Source organism: Symphodus melops, assembly GCF_947650265.1.
Source record: "Symphodus melops genome assembly, chromosome: 22".
NCBI classification, from domain to species: domain Eukaryota; kingdom Metazoa; phylum Chordata; class Actinopteri; order Labriformes; family Labridae; genus Symphodus; species Symphodus melops.
The window spans coordinates 5852713-5873024 of NC_136712.1; the positions used below are offsets into that span (position 1 = coordinate 5852713).

Genomic DNA, 20312 nt, shown 5'->3' on the forward strand with positions numbered 1-20312 from the left:
TCAGGGCAACAAGCCCGCATACAGACAGCTTTGGTGTCCTTTTTTTCCTTCAACCCCATGCTGCCATAACTGCACTGTAAACTAACGAGAAAGGTCATTTATTATGTCATCTGCCCACCAACTGCCACAACAGGAAGTCAATGTTATGGTGATTTGTGTGGTTTGAAACAAGATAAAAAAGGGAGGACAAAATGATGTTTCCTACAGTACTTCATTATGCTTGTGTTTCATTTGAAATTGATAAAGCCATTATCGTCTCCTACAGGAACTTTGGATGCTAATATACAGTACATCAAACACCCACAGATGGGCAGTTCAGGCCCCAGTGATGGGCCCTCAACAACTAAATCGAACGCAGTGTCCTCTAATCTCCTCCAAATACTGGAACAAATGGCAGCTTCAGAGTAAACAGATCCATCTCTGTGTCTGTAACTTGCTCGAGGTCACAATGATAAGAGAAAGAAATGTGAGTTATAAGCAGAGCAACGCAAGATCTGTTCAGCTCTACCTGTCATGAGAAGTGTTTGTTCTGGAGGGCAGGATGCAGGTTTCAGTATGTCTGCACACCGAAAAATTGTTGATATTACGAGTGCTTGAAATCTGCATTTCCATGAAACTTCTATAGCAGTTGGAAAAAAGGTCCATCTTATAGTACCAGTGTAAAAATGGGAGGGCACCATTTAAAATTACTCAGAATGAAGACTGAAATAGAAGAGTTGATTATAATTCAGCAGAGATGCCCAAACATGCCAGCCTCATAAATCACACTATCCATATATCACATGGATAACAAGTGTAGACATGTGAGATAAGAAACAAAAAATGAATGATTCATGTGGCAAGAAAACACGGGAACTGAATATGTAGAAGAAGACAGCCTACTAAATATTCCCTGTGAGGCATGTAGATGCTTTCAAAAACAAATCAAACTGGGTTTTGGCAGTGACTGAGGAGGGTGATGGTGGTGGGAGGAAGCGAGGGAGAGAAGGGGGAGGCTGCACGGTGCCATGCCGAGTGATGCCCCGTGGTGTTCCCTGTCAACAGCTCGCTGGTGGCTGAAATCGCCGTTGCATTGTAAAGTAATTAGACGGGGAATGCTTGAGTGGTGAGAACCTGCAATCAGTGAATCAGCTCTACTCGATGATACTTTACCTCTCACTACTGATTTAACTGACATTACTTTTTAAAGTAGCTTTAGATTACAAATCCTGCAAAAAATAGACAACATTAATAGTCAGAGAGGAGCACATTTGATCTTATGCCATTCACATAGCCAAGCCCGTCTCTAAAAACTTTCTCTACAACCCCTTTCGTTGGTGTGACATATTTACTTTATAGATGCTAGGCAGCTACAAGCCTCCTAATAATCCAAATTCTTCTAATTTGTAAACAGCTACATTTGAAATTCCAAATAATAACCCACATTTTACACAACTAACCGACATCACATGACTAGTATCTGTTACATAACTTAAATTCAACCGCTTGAAATAAATTAAAAAAATGACCTTTTTGTTCCACATGGAAATTCCTGCTACATTTTCCTTCGAGAAAAAGTCCCGTTGTTGTGTCCCCGAGCTTTGGCTGATGACTTCAGAGTTAATAAGCGTAGTTAAAACGAGTGAGTGTGAAATGTACCGACGGTTAAATGAAGATGTGAGGATGCAAAACAAACTCATGGCTTGCTATAACCACAGGGACGTAATAAAGAGACATGGACACCAGCTTACACACACGACAAGCATAATGCTGCAGCATGAGTAAGGTGTTGAGGTCATGAAGGTGAGAAAAGGCCTTAAGGTAATGCTGCCTTAAGATTAAGAGCAGTTACTCACAACGTCAAAGATGACTGTCCTCTTTAATGACTCCTCCGTATTTTTAGAGCCTTACTTGAGTTAAAGATATAAATACATTTAATTAATAGAAAGTATTTTCTTTAATGAAAAAAAAAAATCAAGTGTTTGGTTCAGTTTCAGGGAAGACGACCAGTATTTATCTCTTCGAATAAAGTTAATGCAGAATACATTTGGGATTTTGCTCTTTACATCACATGACATTCCTACCATGTGATATTGCTATATCACCATGATAACAATTCAATGAAGAATACAGAATTTAATATTTCAAGTTTTAGTTTTTTGAAGTTTCAACAATGGGTAAAGTATTTTGTATAAGACAGGGAATCTGAAAGTGAATTCAAATCAGCTGATTAGAACATCCTGGGAAAGCTTCCAACTTGTGGCAAGGACGGAGGGCTCAGATAAGGAGGAAGGGAGAAAGATGGACATGAAGATATATCTGCGTTTTGGCAGCCAGCTTCCTAAACAAAACAGGAAATGTATAAAGTGGCACAAGAGTGCCAAGACGGGGAAAAAAATAAATCAATTTCTATGCTGTGAGCTTCGGGGACCGTGACTTCGACACAAACATGGTCGCATACACGTTGTCAAAGTATCTCAGCACGTCACCGTGTGTGTGTGTGTCTCAGGCTGACAGGTGCCACACAGGGTTGATGCAAACGGGCATCAGATGAGCCTCGGCCACGACGCTCTCCTCTCATTGCATCCACGCCAATCTGCCTAATGAGCGAGAAGACACGCATATGCAGCCATGAGAAATATATACAGGACAGTAGGTGCATGAGATGTGACAAACATGCTGTCTCTCACACGAAAAGTGTCTCTTCCCCCCCCTCTTTTTTCAAACACAATCACACACACGGACAAACTCTGATTCATCTCTAGTGACTGGCACACATAAACACAATAATGAATCCCAGTCTGACCACCCACACTGGATCAGCAGGGAGAATGGATTGTGATCAGCAGGACTAACGCGGGGGAGAGAGACAGTGGCACATTTGTCTCCGCTCATCCCACTATTAAAAGGCTTGATAAAGTGGAGTGAGGGATGATGGGGAGCTGGGGAGCTGGAGTAAGGGGTAAAGATGAGGACTAAAAGTAATACAAAGACAGCAGTTCTGTCCAACAAGGTAGCAAAGAAAGAAGGGGAAAAGGAAAAAAAAAAAAAAAAAAAACGGAAATGTAGGGAAAAAGAAGGATGAGAGTGGCTGAGACGAGTCCAGTGCAATCAAAGAAGAAGAGGAGATGGATGACACAGATCTCCTTCAGCGTCAATAAAAGCCACAAGGACGCCAGCATTGTCTAGACAAAGTCACCTAATCAAGTTACAAGTCTTCCTCCTCACAACAAGATAAAACACCAGGGCGTGTCTAAGTTTGTGTGACCTCTTCTACACATACACACACACAACACTTGAGTAACATCGCCATGGCAACACTGACGGAGTGGTATCAACGTGGGAGCCCGTCCTTGGAGAGGGAGAGATGGAAAGAGAGAGGGAGCACTAACACTGATAGTAAGCTTAGCCACATTGCAACAAGTGCGCCACCAAGATCCCAACCTCTACCAACACCTGTCAGAGAAGGTGGTCTGGATCAAACATATAACAACATGTGACTCTTTTAGTTTGTATTTGGGTGTTATGATGATGATGATGATTAAAGATAATCAAACTTCTACTAATTTTCAACTTCTACTAATTTTAATTAGTTTATTAATTTTGACAATATAATAAAAACAGCCCTTGAAAAAATAATTCACCATTTTGGCAAGCATTGCCCCTTTGGCAGGATTAAAATCAGAAGAAATTCATTATTTTGTGTTTTCTAAAAAAAAAAAAAAAAAGAAGAAGAAATTAGCGTAGCTTAGCATAAAGACCATCCTTTGTACTAGCAAGCTAATATTTATTTTAAAGAGGGGCGCTAATCTTGTCAACTTAATCTTAACTTGTATGTGTAACAAAGTGAATATGGGCTGTTCCTTGGTATCAATGAGGACCACATGGCAGAATGAAAGGCGAAAAGATGATTTGCTGACAACGTGAATAAATTGTGAATTGTCTGACAAACTGCGAATTGAGAATTGAACAAGAAATGGACAAAAGGACTAAAAATCAGGAAACATAAACAATAAAAGAAAAAAAGGCAGAGGTCGTTAATAGCTGCAGAAGGAGGCAAAAGACAGACAGATGAATCATGCAAGGCACCCCCCCCCCCAACCTTTCATCCTTATAACTACAGCATGCAAAAATAACCGAGTACATTTGTCCATTTGGCAATGACAAAAATGTCTGCACAGTCAGAGGCGTGTCACTCTGAACATTTATAGTATGTGGAGTGACTCACTGTGTAAGGCAGTACAGCCATATGACTGAGTCCACAGCATTTAGCATGCCCCGAGTGACGATCATTACCCAAATTGAAATTGAATTCTCAATCAATTCAAGGAAGGCTATTAGCTCATGCATGGTTGAAGGAAATTATTTAACTGTGTGTGGACTACTGCATCTGTGTATTGTTAAATGTAGTGTGTTAAATGCTACACATTTTAGCCATGTGTCATTATAACCACCATAAGAAGCTGACAATCTTGGTTTGCCATATTCCTTTAACCTTGTGCTGACATGTTGATACTTTACATCAGTCTGGATTGGGACACACTCTTTATAAGATTACACATCAATACTAATTTCATGAAGTTATTGCTAAATCTTCTTTCTCGTTTGTAATTGTGTTTATAGCTTGGGTGTTTCTCCACTAAAGAACACAACCTCTATCGAGTGTTTCTGTGACTATCAGGACAAGTCTGCATCCTCATGTTTGTGTGTCCAACTGCCCTTGCATTAAACTCATTAGTGTCCTAGAATAAGAGGCTAATAACCCTAAGGCTTTGGATGTATTAGAGTGTGTTGGCTCAGTATTTCTTTACACACATTGATTTGTCCTTCTGCCAGGGAATAGGCAACCATTTATTAAACAAGCACGTTTCCTGGGAAAGCTAAATGACTAATGTATGGGTGGGTCTCTGTTCTCGGCCTGAAGACGAACATGTTCAACACTCAAACACACACTGCTGAGAAGTACACTAATTATAAGATTGTAGTACAGTAACAGAAGTCTGCATTAGACCAGATTATATCACTGTTGGCCAAATCTAGTTTGAGGGTAGGTCTGGTCAGTGTATTCTCCTGCATGTTCAAGTGCAGTTCATGCTGGAAGAGGCTCCAAAGGAAAGATTTGGACAGTAATCCCAACCATGTCGGAGTCCTGTACGATGTTACTTTGAGGCTTGCCTGATATGAGAGAAGACATGGTATCATAACAGACAAACATTGAGGGACCCAATGGGAGTATAGAAAAAACCAGTAATTAGCTAGAAATGATCATGATAACAGGCAATTCATATCTCCCACAAACCATTTAGGAATGTTTGCCCTCGTGCACTTGAAGCCCACTTCTCCCATAGGAGTGAAACCCCCCTTTGCAAAAACTAGTCCAGGCTTCAAGGCGTAAAAGTCTGATTAAAGTAATCATTTTTCAAAAAAAGAAAGAAAAAAAGAAAGAGCTTTAAGTATGTCAAGGTTGAAAGAAAATTCACCATAAAGGTCAAAGGTTTTGATCAATGCTGGTGTTTTGTCAGTGTTTACCTTGGTAATCACAGAAGTTAAAAATGTTAGAATGCTATAGCGCATGCTAATCTGGGTTAAACATGCACAACTACATTTACCATCCACTCAGTTAATGGATCCCCAGGGTCATGTATTGGAATCTATTCTGAGAATCATGAAGGTACCATGTGTTATTGAAATCTATTGGTCTGCACAAACGCAGTTATCTGAAAATCCTTATAGCCAAGCTATTAAGATGGCTAAAAATACACACCCAGCACTGTATGTATGATTAAAAACAAAGACCCAAAACCTAATGTTAATATACTATAAGAATTGAACAGCTCACGGCTCTTTGAAGGTAAAAAAACAGAGCTCTCCTGGACACAGACATCGACTACAGAGAGGTTTACAATGAACAAGAAAGAAAGCCGCAGCTGCTGACCAGGGCAAAGAGAGGGCTATAGTGTGCTGCCCATTGGGTTGTTGGCATCTGTGCTATATTTAGACTGGAATGGCCTGGCCTTGGGGTGGAACAGAGTACACTGCAGAGAGTGCTGGGAGGCTGAGCTCCTCATCAGGGGAACTTACTGTAGATACTGGACATAGTGATGACAGGATTAAAGAGAGACTGACAGCAGGGCAGGAGGTGCTGTCTGCCTTGTTTTACTATTTATACAGGAGGGGTTTTCCTTAGTGCATGTGTGTTTCAACTTACAGCCTTCGTATATATCCGTAGGGATGTGAACAGCTGTCGTGTTGTAAGAGACGAGTCTTCTGAAGTCAGGATCGATCTGCAGATCATCAGGGATGTACGCAGTCTTTCTTCTTTTTACTTCATCTGTTTCATAAAGCTGCAAAAACAGAGGGAAAAAACACAACTAGGATCTAAAAAAACATCTGTCAAACCATTTTTAAAAATTATTATTTTAAATGTATGTATGTATACTGTATGTATACCCTCTATGTGTACTTTTTCGTTAATTTGAATGACAAGGTGTCAATGTCGACGATCACTGAAATGTCACTGCTGTCAGATAAAGCTACGGGAACTAAATCAGAATTTGATGCACGAAACATAAACCCAAGCATCGAGAGAGAAGAAGAGAAAGAGGGGAGAGGGTCTGTCAGTCAAATACGGAGTGACATTAGTGTGCTTTGGGTGAGACGTTTTCTCCCACTGGGACATTGAAGGGGAATTAGAAGCTGATCCCTGTTTATAAGAGCAGACAGATGACGTCCAAGGCTTGGGGGGGGGGGGGGTCTCACGCAGAACTCATGTGTTTCTGAATTTTTGCCTCGAAACATACAGAGGTGCTTATGGACAGAAAAAGTGCATACTTTAGAGAAGTGATGGTGTGTCCTGTTTGTTTTACTGCAGTCAGTAGAAATGTTTGTTGAAGCTTGTGAACATTCAAACTGGGCCCCTCCTCCTGGGGTCACCCACTACAGAAGTTTAGCATATTCGTTTAATGCCTGTAGCTACACTGCAAGCTAGCTGGTCTGAGCATACCATTACAAAGGTTCAAGATGTTTCCTTTGGGTTTTTTTTATTTTTTTTGTTAATTAATAAAAAAAAATTTAAATACAAGGACAGCACAAACACACCACACAATACACTACATTACAAATTCACAACACAAAGACACTTTGCCAGAGATTACAGACTACGTTACAGAATTATAGTAATATAATAGATCACACAGAAAAAAACATTATGACTGTTTCTTACAAGATGTTCTGCCTCTTTAAACTCTTTTTCATTGCATATTCAGCCTAATTTATGTCACTTGTATTTCTCTTATTTATTCTTTGATGAGTATCCATGGGTGGTCAAGTTCTTCCCCAAGGATTATTCTTTTCACAACAAGGAATGCCAAAGCTAGAAGACGTTGTATTATTGCATCCAACAAACTTCGTGGCATAGTGACACACTTTCCTTTAATATTAGATTTAACAGAGTGTGGACTCCTTTCCAGACTGCTTTTATTTCTGGACAATGCTTTAGCATATGTATCAGGGAGCCTCTCTTTCCACATCCGTGCCAGCACAGATATGAGGCATTAGGATTAATGTTGTTCAACCTGTGTGGATTTATGTGTGCTCTGTGTCGGATCTTCATTTGGTGGAGTTTATAACAAACACATTTTGATAGGTAGGTTGGATGCTGTATTATGGATTCCCATTGTTCAGGTGGAACGTTTTTTTAAGGCATGTTGCCTTTGTTATAATCACGGAAAGAAATGTTTTTTAAAATATAAGAATGTGCTTTTTTTCATCACCCAAAGAAAATGTCTGAACACTCAAGCAAGTTGTACTTACCTTCTCTTTGGCATAGTAGTAAACAAATTTATCAGCCTGCAAAGATGTAGAAGAGAAGCAGGAAAAGATAAGCTAAGAATGACCAAATAGAGGAAGATCACATCATTGACAAGTAACTTTGTACAAGACTTGCAGTTAATCAGCTGTGTTGTTAGTTTCTTTCTCGTCCCTGGCACTAAGCTTTGAACTGACACATAAGACTTCCAGCTGCTCTTCCATTGATTTTAAACCCAGAACTTAGTGTACAAGTTGTAATGAATTGGGGCCAAAGTGTGCCCTGTATCAAGGTCCAAATCCAACCTATCCATTGGTTTCTCTATACCTTGTTTTTTTTTTTTTTTTCTACTTGCAGAACTAACAAGACAAAACGTCTCAGCGTCCATTAGAAGCCAAATTTGCTTTGTGTAAAGCCCATTATATTATTCGAATCAAGTGAATGTGTTGGATGATGCAAGAGTGTCGTTTGCACACCAAAAAAAAGTGTTACTGAAGGTTAAAATTAAAGGTTTTAACATCAGAAAAGGATCAATATATTACGGAACTTCAGTGTGTTTTTTGGTCTAAATGTGACACTGTAGTAAAGGTCAAGGGTGTCAACTTTACATTTTTAACTGCGGATGGAATTGAAATCTTTATTTTCCTTCAGGGCAGCGGCTTGTTTTTGACACTGAGGATCACTGAAGTAAGTGGTGTTGTTGTGCTCTCACACTCACTGGGTTCGTTGTCAATACACAGGCGAGCAGGGCTCTAACGAGCTAGCCATGCTGCTGACATAAGAGTGACCCGGGGCTACAGAGCTGGTTCGCCGACGCCCACCACCTGCCCACCACTTCTGCAGGTGCAAACTAACACGATGGCAACTTTGAAACGAATCTCCTCCTCCCACTGCTTCTGCTACCTTCCCTGTAATTAACTCACAATAAGTGTTTAGGCTGAGCCAAACGCTAGCATCTGCTCTCTGTTGTGCTGTTTTGACTGTTAATCACTTACAGCGTGCGAGTTAGTGTGCAAAGAGGAGAGGTGCAGCACATGCGCTGATAAACACATTCAACCAAAACACAAACAATGAGATGATGCGAGGAGACTCTCCGATGATGCTCTCTGTCAGGTCATGTTACTGTAGACAGATGTGCACCTGCAGAGGTGAAGATCACACCATAACACCTCTCAGGGGGAGGCGACTGTGCTAGAACACTTTATGTGTGAGGGTGCAGAAAGGCATGTTGGGAAGTGAATGCTTCATAAATGAAAAACATATTGCTGCCTCTGTGGCATGTTGGACTGGGTGTTATGTGTACTGTTTAATGAACGTGTCTCTGTGTGGAGTTTGTTTGAAAAAGACGATTTTGAGTAATTGGTTGAGATCTAATCTCGGCCAGGTGCACCTCCAGTTTGCTTTTTCATTTGTCAACGACTGAGGGCAAGACAAAACGCCAACAAGATCTGCTCCTGCCAGATTCACTTTGGATTCCCAGCTCCACCAAACGCTAGAAAGTCTTTAAAGTGAACTTTTTTTTCCTCAATTAAATTTGAATACAGGTTGTTAAAGATCAAATATAATGACCTGCAGTGTCTACTTTAAATGCTGTAAGCTCCAAAACCACTCAAACTTTAAGATGAAACGGATCAGCATTCAGGCATAACTAAGTAAAGAAAACACAGACAACACAATTCAATAAACTCTATCTGTCTGTCTAGGGGAGCCAGACACAGTTTGTATTATAACATTAGATGTCAATAAGACCAAAGTCTGGATATTACAAGTTAAGACACTTAAATAAAATATTCATGTGTCAGATTCATTATTGTTTTAAAACTGGTTCAAATGTTTTAAAAATGTACATAAAATATCACAACCCCACAAAGGATCCTTAAATCCAGGGTTAAAAGGATTTATTGGAATGAACCTACCATTTTTACAATAAAGGTAGTCAGCAAGGTAAGGTAAAAATGAGAAATACTTCATTCACACTAACATGCTCATCATGCTCTTGTTGTTTTATTCACAATGCTATAAAGTGATTTACAGCACCCAGAAGGACACATTCAGGTTTGTGAGCTAAGCTGACGGCAAGAGTCTTCACTGATCTGATGTGATTTGATCGTGACACTCCAGCTGTGATTACACAAACAAGGACACTCGCGTTCTGACACGACCATGCTCGGAATGCAGAAAGGACATTTGTAAAGGCTACAAAGCCTGAAAATCCTTTATCAATATTATATTAATATCCAACTCTGTAGCGCTCAAAGGCTTCAGTAGATATCTGCTATCTTGGACTCTTTTAAATAAAAATACTTAAGCAAGGAAATATGCAAATTAGGTGAGGGCTTTTTCACATTAGGCACCATTGTTTTAAAGACGCAACCATGGCAACCACTCGCAGGCTGAGTCCACCCTGCTAACTTTGGATGCTTTTGTTGTTTATGAGACACCAACAACAATCCTCTTTCAACACACACACACATCTGCCGTGCAGCTCAAGGATACAATGGTTTCTGAAGCAACACGAGCTGTTACGTCATACAGCGGTCCACATCCTAGTTTGAGCATGGATGCGTTCGCGGACCGTACTCAAGTACATATAAATCAAGTCTGAGACGACCTCTTCAAGTGGACTTGGGTACAGTACCCGGGTAAGGTACAAGTACAGTATGTTTTGATTAAAAGAACCATACTTCCTGGCTCGGGTCGCGAGTGTTAAACCACCCTTTGCTTCTAAGTCAAACTGGCTTTCTTCATTTGCGTAGTGTTAGGTTGAGATTTGATTGACAGGAGAGTTGAGTCAACTGACTGACTCTGTTGAGTCAACAAAGCACATGAGAGTAGGCTAAATTACTTTGAGCTTTTAGTATTCAGTCTCATATCCACACAAATCAGCCAACGATCCCCATTAACAATGCAGGTGGAGATATTAAATTGGTTCAGTTCCTGCAGAAATCCCCATTTCATTAAGCACAAAATATGCTAGTTTGCTAGCCAAGCATCACAGGCCAAAAGAATAAAGTAATACATCTGATGAATGAAAATACTCCCAGAGTGGATATATCTGCCCCACCTCTCTGTGCAAGAAGTTACATAGAGGAACACTTCTAATGGAAAAGGACCATTATAAAACCAAAGAGTTTTTTAAGTTAAAAGTCTAAATGGCAAAGTGGAAGTTCCTTCACTACAGTAATTACATATTATTGTCATTTGTAAAACACTTCACAAAAACTTGGAGGTAAAACAACATTTAACTGTCAGGAGCTGCTGTTGTTGTACAGGGCACTGCATCATTTTACTGTATTAGGCAAAGTAGCAGAGTTAAATAAATCATGTTTTCAATATTTGCTCTACAGATCTTCTTAAGTTAATGAATGAATGTAACCTTTATTGCCCCTCTGGGAATATATGTGTGCCACAGTTTGAAATGTTTTCTTAACACTGTGATTGTGAGCAACGATGTGTGAATGTATTTGTGGCGTGTGTCTGTTCCTCAGTCACGCCTGGTTATTTCTCCCTATTATGAAAAATAATGGGATCTGGTATAAAGTCATGATAGCACTGTTGTCAATGGAATGAGATTTGATATCCAATTATTGAAATCATATTGGATCATGAATAACACCCTCCCTCCGGCGCTTCTCTTGTAAAGATCATGACAACGACTTGTTCCGTTTGTAACGCAGCCCCGTGTTAATGAGCATATCAGATCACGCTCCAGCCCCTCACTCACCTCGCTGTCGTCTTTCCACACGTGATCCATCTGAAGCCTCTCAGCCACGGACGCCAAACGCTGAGAGGAGAGAGAGGAATACAGGGTGTTAGGCCGTGTTGACTTTTTGAACAGGAGTGTATGCAGACCTTTGGGTGGCTGGGGGCTCAGGTGAAAAAAAAGGGCACCCTTCCCACCCGACAGATCATTTTTTTACCACACACTTTATTTCTCTTCAACATCTAAATTTGTTAGAAAAATTCAAAATGAAAACAAAATTATAGAATTTTTAACATGCCATTATAATGTGATTAATCGTGATTAACTATTAAAATTCAGCAGTTAATTGCAATTATAAAAAAGTATAATTTAGTTGTAAACTTTAACATGTTGTCTGTCCACTAGATTATTTGTATAGGACAACAAATATGCTCGCATCTTTATCCCCTTTCTTTTTTTTCTCAGCCTTTTTCACTAGGTACAGTACATGACTAAAATGTTAAGTATTAAGTCTCAAAGTTTACATGAATACAAATGAACTAAAAAGCCTGGACTTAGAAATACCATGTGACGTTGTTATGAAAGCTCAGATTTTAGTATCTTTCCTACTTAGTCAACATTACTGTAACCGTCACCATACAAGCTTTGGTCCCGATTCTCATTTTGTCCAAGGATCGCACTTTTTGCTTTGATGATTTAAATGTTTGGTAATCCATATGCTGGAAAACAAAAGAATGCTTTTTTTTACCAGGCAAAGCATGAACAGGAAAGATGAATAAAAGTCAAATCTTAACATCTTACTTCATGGGAGTTTAAGAAGGTGCTGCTGACAAAGAAACACTGTGTTCTAGGGAAAACACCTCGTTTCTTCTCGGCGCCTGCAGACATCAACCAGCACTAGCTATGACACTACGCTGTGCTAAAATTAGACAGCCTGCTGTTCCATCTTTTCTCAGATCTGGTCCTGATGACTAGGTTAATAGGCTTATAATGGGCCCCACTTTTAATCTGTACCTGGTCCAGAAACACACTGTACTATTAATTTCCCCTGGGATATGTCACATCCAGCTCTTCCTGCTTATCTGTACAGCACAAAGGGTTTTCAAGTCACACAGGAGCAGCAGGGATCTGATGGGGGCAAGGGAGCAAATTAATTTGTGACATGAAAGGAGAGGAGACGGGGGCTTAAAACAATGAATTATTGAAATAATTCTGCTGTGGAATTCGAGAAGAAATTCAAAAGAATCAGAGGAGTAGAACAAAGGCTCATTGTCAGTCACGTGTTAGGAAATTGGCAACAAAACTCAGACTCTAAACATGACGCTAACGTTGCATTTTTCTTTCATTGCAATTCGTACCAAAAGATCGTATAAAATGAAAAGGCTTTCCAATCATTAGAAGTCCCCATTTCTACATTTCCAAAGCAACTTTGCCAACATTTATTTCGCCTCTTGTTCCGCTGTTTTTCCTTCTTTTTTTTCCTTGAAGAAAGTTCCCATTACTGCATATTCTATCAGCACTGAGGCCTCATTTAGATAATGAAATCCCCCTCCTGCAGATCTGGCTTCAGATCACTCGTTATGCCCGTACACCTTGCCAACCCATGATGCATGACGGTGGCTGACACTCCTGCATTCCCTAACATAGTTACCTCGCAGCCTCTCAGTTGGGTCTCATTAGGGGGGAAATTTAGCAGCAGCTGTCAGAGACGGCGGGACCTTGTGGCGGGCAGATGAGTAAAGGTGAAGTGGAGCTTTTTGTGTGTCGGTGTGTTTTTAAAAAGAGGCTCCACCTGAAGTTGAATAATAAACATTTTTGAATGCGCTATGATATGCCAGAAAGAATGTACGTTTCACTGAAAAGGAAAGGAATTGTTGGACGACTCATCCTAGTGACACGTCCTCATTCAAATAATCTACTGCAACTACTCTCAGCGCCAACAGTACACATGAGAAGAACGGCAAAGAGCACACAGGAGAAATGGGAGAACTCAAGAGAGAATTCTGTAGAGGCCTTATAGAGCGGTGGGGGGGCGAGTACAGCGGAGCCATGGTGAGAAAACTAACTCTGCTGGATTGAGCTGTTGCTCTACCTCCTCCTCCTTTTCCATTTTCACGAGGGAAGCTATGAACTACATCACACTTCCCTAGTACATCACAAAAACGCCAATAACCCTACATGTGAGTACAAGACGCATCAGTGTTTTTAATCTGTTAGTTATTGAAATTTACATCTGAAGTTATGTGTTCTGTTCAGTAACTGGGCTTTAAGGTTTGGATCATTTAAAATGATTATATTACTTTACTGCTCACAAAATCCTCAAAGTATTTGTACAACAGATTGAAAAAAAGATGTTTCCATTATCAAAGAGCGTCACGTTAAAAGGAATGGATGAGAACAGAAGTCTATTTTTTCTACTTTCCCATATCCACTAATTAATGAGGATCTCAGATCAAGACGTCAGAGTGTCAAAGGTCAGCAGCTGCTGCAGCTCTTTAATGAAAGAACCTCACCGTCCCAGCTTTGCTCCCGTCACACCTTTAAGTGGTGTCAGCTTTCCTTCGTTTCACAGCGCATCGTGCAACAAGAACACATGTCCGGGGACTAAGTCAGGGATGCGGGACAAACTCACAAACTTGTGATGTGTACCAAACTTCAGAACCTTTAGCACTGTCATTAAAGAGAATAAATAAGCACGGGAAAATACAGACTTGCTAATGAGCTGGCATAACAATTCTACCATATCAGCAAGCTGCTTTTGAATGTTGCTGAGTTACACAACAGATAATGAGCGGAGACGCATTTAAATCTGGTGCCATCATCTCGTTTAAAGATGCTTGTAGGCCTTCAATTTAGTTTTTGTCATGTTCCTAAAAGGTGCACACATTAAGGAAGAGCGATGACTGAATATTAAGATGACATTTAAGTAAGGGACTGTTTATAGCGCATTCTGCTCAAATCTACTGTGTGCACAGTTTAAGAATGAGTGTGTTTGCGTGTTTGCCTTCTCATCATGCTCACTGTAATCTCCTTAAATCTCCTACTGATGTCACTGCATAAGAGTCTAGCAGACCACTTTGCTACAAATAAAAAGATTTCTTGGGAGCATTTGAGTAGGATTCAATGTGTAATGGATATCTTTCTGTCGTCAGCATCAACCGCCGCATTAAAACACAATTAAAAGGGATCGTCGGTGGCGCAGTGGCAAGGCGCGCGATCCCATGTATTGAGGCTATAGTCCTCGCGCACGGGCGGCCCGGGTTCGCGTCCGGCCTGTGGCCCATTTCCCGCATGTCTCTCCCCACTCTCTCTCCCTCATTTCCGACTCTATCCACCTTCCTCCCTCTATAATAAAGGCATAAAAAGGCCCAAAATAAATCTTAAAAAAAAAAAAAAAAACACAATTTAAAAAAAAAAAAAAAAAAAAGGGTAACTGTCCCCGTCTCTCCTGGTGAGGCTGAAAAGTCTTCAGTGATATATCAGACATATTTAACAGGATGGAGAAAGAAATAAATGAGACATGAGATTGCTAAACCAAAGGTTTCATTAAAGACATGGAGCCCTGTAACTCCAACAATCACTGTGATGCTCTTCTGACACATGTTCCTGGCAGTCTGATTAGAGCATCAAGCCCTTGCCGGGACGGACCACACGTGCGCACACACACACACACATACGCGCAACCGCAATCTCACTAATGTGCAGGGAGAGCGGAGGAAACATGAGCATCTGCTGTTGTGACTGGCAGCACTTTAGTCAGATCTATCCTGCAGGGAGACGGGAGGTAAAAAAAAAAAGGAGGAGAAAGAGGCACACTGACACACACTGGCATAAGAAAGTAAACAACTGTACAGTACAGTAAGTGCATGTAAGCTAACAAGTTAACTCTATTTACATGACAGGTAGTAGCCCTGGCCAACATGCCAACTTGGCGGGCAGCAACTTGTTCGAGACTGGCGTCGGCCAAAGTGTCCACTGCTGTGTGCTGCTCTGACAGCTCATCTCTCCTGCAGCAAACTCCTCCAGCCGAGCGCCCTGTGTGTGCGCGCCAGCTGGCTGCAGACAACTCCCAATTACAGCTGCATCCGGACGCAATGTGTGGAGACACCTACACGTACACAAAGTAACTGTGTGCCACCTTATTTTGACGTTATGTCGTCACATCTCCCACCCTTTTGTTTAGATTCTTCAACCACTTTAGCTCCTTTTGGTGATTGTGATGACGCCGAGACAGAGTTTTGGCAAGCGTTTTGAGAGTTGGATTTATTGTCAGCACTGGTTTCACAGCCCGATTTATTTCCATTTCAGTGCTCCTCACACTTAGCTGTTGTTTATATATCAAGCTGTGAAGGAAAAAAAAAAAAAAAGAAAAAGAAATTTTGGGATTTTTAGCGAACAAATAACAGCCAACAAAACAATGTCAACTATCATTTTACACCTTGCAAGATGACGTTTATTCTGTAGCACAGCTGCAGCTGTCTACACGGGGGGGGGGGGGTCCCTATCTATATGCATAATACTACTGTATGTCTGAGAAGTGTTTAATACAAAGCTGACAAACACAAACCTGGAGCAGCAGAGACACAGACACAGACACACACACACACACACACACACACACACACACACACACACACACACACACACACACACACACACACACACACACACACACACACACACACACACACACACACACACACACACACACACACACACACACACACACACACACACACACACACACACACACACACACACACACACACACACACACACACACACACACACACACACACACACACACACACACACACACACACACACACACACACACACACACACACACACACACACACACACACACACACACACACTCCAGGGAAGTGTTGAATGAGTCACTGGTGGCCAAAATCAGACGCATCATCTCGCTGATACAACACTTTCAGCAACATTATAGGCATCAATTAGCAACAGTTGTTGGTCAGACAGACAGGAAGATGTGTTTGCATAACATAACTAAAAGAGCTTATTCTTCAAATCTATCTAAGATATGTCTTTGTTATCTGGTATGGCTTTACATATGCTTCGCCATATCAACTATCTCCTTTAAGCTTCCATACACAGCACCCTGGGACAATATGTCAGTCGCAGAAAATCAGCCATTTTGGCTCAAAGCATGGACGCCAGGTGTATGACTGATATTAGTTTCTTGATCTAAACCAGTTTCCAATCCCACCAGCGTTTAGTGACTGAAACTTGAAAAATATCAGCTGACCTTCAAACAAAGAAGAGTCACACAGACATGGTGATGAAACATGTAGGACAGATTCAGTACGATGGGGGGGGGGGGGGGTCTGTGTGTGTTTGTGTTTCTGTGTTCGGGAGCGGGTCGGGGAAGAAGTCTGGAGACAGGAGGGAGCGAGGGGAGCTGAAGGATGAAGGAGGAGTGTCTGAAGAAAGAAACAGCATTAAGTTGTATTTACTTGTGTGTATTTTTATCATTAAGTGTATATTCAATATATTCTCATCCTGTGATGGCTTATGAGCTCTCGTAGTAACCTCCCACAGTGCTTTGCAGTCTCCATCACTTCATTTGCCTGTGACTGAGGGAGTCTCTCTCTCTCTCTCTCTCTCTCTCTCTCTCTCTCTCTCTCAGGCCAGTAACTCAGAGGCCATCAGCATAAATTACCTGGCTATAATAAATCCCTGGCATGTGACGTGAAGAAAAATGCACATTGTTTATTCAGCAAAATTGGAGATAATAAATTTCACAAGGAGCTCAACAAGACAGATTCTTGGAAGCTACATCATTGTGCAAATGACCGGTCACATAATTGGCTTTTGAAACGGAGTATTTGGAAGGATCTGCGCTCGTTTTCACTTTATTGTACAGCTTAATAAAATACTGTGCGAGCGAGGAGGATAATGAGCACGAGTGTGCTTCTGTGTGTGCCTACTCTGTGATTAGGGCTTTAACAACACTGCCTAATGACTCACAGCATGTCATCCAGTGTCAGTTTAATAACGCACTTCAAGACACTTGAGATCACAGAGTCCTCTGTAATTACGCTCCACTACATAACAAAACACTTAAAGTGCTGGCGTTCTCACTCTCAACCTTCCTTCGACAATTTAATGATTTGATCGCCACTAAAATGGGAGTTTTGAGTTCAATGCGTGCATATTTGGGATGACTCTGAATGAGGGTACTCGAGTTAACGTCCCCGACGAAAGAGGCAAAACAAAGGATTCTCAAGCCTCTGTGCTCCATGCTCGCCTGTGACCGTAACACAAGAGACCCAAAACATTTTCTTCATTATCTTCTCGTTGGAGTGAAAGCCATCTTTTTTTTTTCCCCCCTGGGCAATTAAGATACGCTTCGATCTTGTCTTCCTACGCAGACGCCAACAGCCCACTCACATTTTAGAGGATTCAGGTTGGCGGAGGAGATTTAACTTGACGCAAGAAGCCAAAGTTGGAGAGCAACTGTTGATTTTGAGTCCAATATGGCCACCAGTTGTTGCTCAGACTCTGTTGGGCTGCCAGAACTTTCTTTGGGGTCTTCTGCCAAGGCACTTATTCAACTTCCTTAAAAAAACACTCAGCAATTAATAATCATAAGCCTAAGCTGTCTGATCTGTATTCCTGCTGTGTCTTTAACTCTTAAGCTCTCCTTTCTTCTTGTTGGTGGTCTTCAAATCTTTTACTTCCCTGGAGAGAAGATCTTTGTCTCCTCTCTCTTTTATCCCCGTTTCTCTTCCCTTCTTTGATTCTCATCACGACTCCCCCTCTCGAGGTTACTCCTGTTCAGACAGTGCGTCTCGAGGAGCCCTTAGGAGGTAGCCATGTCTCTGAAAGCGGCTGCTTTTTGTCAACAAGGATCCCTTAAGGTGGGTACAGAGAATCAGGAAGGGTCCTCGGAGCCATGAGAATATATAACCTTCCCCCTGTTCCAATAAGCGAGTCCTGCCCTTGCAGTCTTAGGCCATCATCATCAGATGATTTTGGATTTTATTAACGTCAAAGTTAAGACCCAGGACTTTGCATTCATAAATGTTTTAGCATTAGAATAACTTCAGCAGTCACTCTGTATTCAAATAACTGCAGTAACAACAGCACAGGGTAACTCAGAATATACCGTACGTCACAGTACTAACCATATCATGAGATGCAAGACCCACTATTAAAATCAATCCTGATGATACATCAGTTTCCGGGTCATTTTGCCAGCTGTCCACTTAATAAAAGCCTTTGAATAAGTAAAAGGTGCAGGAGTTTGTTTATTCATCTCAATTTGATGTTAGTTTATCGTTCATCCTGCTTTTGTCTTTACATCATCCCAGTGTCTTCCTTCCTTTTCTTCTTTTATCTGGCCAATTAGCTTCAATCTCAAATTACTCTAATTCATATGAAGTGCCGTCATGGCACTCATGAAGTATTGAGTTGAATTGCCGGTGAATCTGTTTCGAGCACCATATTCATCCCCAGAATTCCTTGTTGATTTAGTGATGCCCATTGTTGCCGCGGTAACAGCAGGTGATGTAAAGCAGCTACTTGATTTAAGAAAAAACTGTTCGCAACAGACAAAGCACAGGTGTTTCTGTTTGCAAGGTACCTCCTAAACTCTCACTACAACTAACCGAGGTCTACCACAGAGGTCAGTTGTAATTATAATAGCATCCACTATTTGGATTTCGTGCTGCACAGAGTGGAGTGGAGTAACTCTGTACTCGAGTAGAGCTCAAAGCATCGCTGTGTGATACTGTCCTGTTTGAGCTGTTTTGGATAAGCGTTTTTGACAGTCAGCCTCCTCTATGGTCCCAAAGCTTCACGCTTATACACTGTACATAAAGATTCAAATTCATGGCAGCAGCCCCAAATCTTTAACTGGCATTCAAATGAATGTAGAATTTTTTTCAAAAGCAGTCAGTCATCATATTAGAATTATTATTTCCTTGGGTGCGGATGGTTTAGTGGATATGCAAGCCATGTTCAGAGGCTCCAACTAAGGCAGCCTGGGTTCAAGAACAATCAGTGATGAAACTTTCCTGCTTGTCCTTCCCCCTCGGGAATTTCCCTCGGGATCAATAAAGTATCTATCTATCTATCTATCTATCTATCTATCTATCTATCTATCTATCTATCTATCTATCTATCTATCTATCTATCTATCCCTGATTTCTTATTTGCACTGTCCTTTCAAAAAAAAAAGGCAAAACAAGCCAAAAAAAAAGAAAAGAAATTTAAATGTTCCTGTCCTGTTCATTCAGTTTATATTTCAATGCACTATTTTTTTTTTTTTTACGTAAAGAGCTGCCTGACACTGACACCTGTGTGTGCTGAAGACAAGCGCATTCACATAAGTCCATCTTCTAACAGGTTACGTGAGCTTTGCAAATGGAAATATTTTAAAACAAACTGGCATGGTGAATTTCTCTCTTCACGTTGTGGCTTACTGCTTTTTAACCTCCACATAATACTTCTCCCTTTATGAGTAAGGAACTCATCTCGAGATCACTGCTGCCGCCACTGTGGAAGACAAATGACCTATTCCACAGGGGGACGTTAACCACAGAGCCCATCAAAGAGTATTGGTTAAGAGGAAAGATTCAATAATTGATGAGAACAGAGGAAGAGGCCAGGATATCAGAGAGGCCATCTACTGTACTGTCAAGGCAGGTTAAAAAAAGAAGGTCGGGTCAATGGGATGAGCACATAGACCAAAGGTGTGTGAGTGTCTGAGTGTGTGTGTGTGTGAGCTTGACTGAAGGTCAGTTACGCTGCCACACCAACGTACAGTAAACTCAAGATGGATGTCGT

The 20312-nt window shown here is 41.1% G+C and overlaps 1 protein-coding gene across 5 annotated transcripts in view; it reads right to left on the minus strand.

Moving 5' to 3' along the window:
- Positions 1–20312, minus strand: part of cacna2d1a (calcium channel, voltage-dependent, alpha 2/delta subunit 1a) — an 83634-nt gene that overhangs the window by 32624 nt on the left and 30698 nt on the right. For 4 of the 5 annotated variants that reach the window (XM_079335123.1, XM_079335124.1, XM_079335120.1 and 1 more), the window contains 3 exons: positions 11511–11570; positions 7792–7827; positions 6188–6323 (listed from right to left, as the gene is read on the minus strand). In XM_079335123.1, coding sequence (XP_079191249.1) covers positions 6188–6323; positions 7792–7827; positions 11511–11570 — 232 coding nt within the window. The remainder of the gene's footprint in view (positions 1–6187; positions 6324–7791; positions 7828–11510; positions 11571–20312) is intronic. The other variant, XM_079335122.1, reaches the window with a different exon arrangement.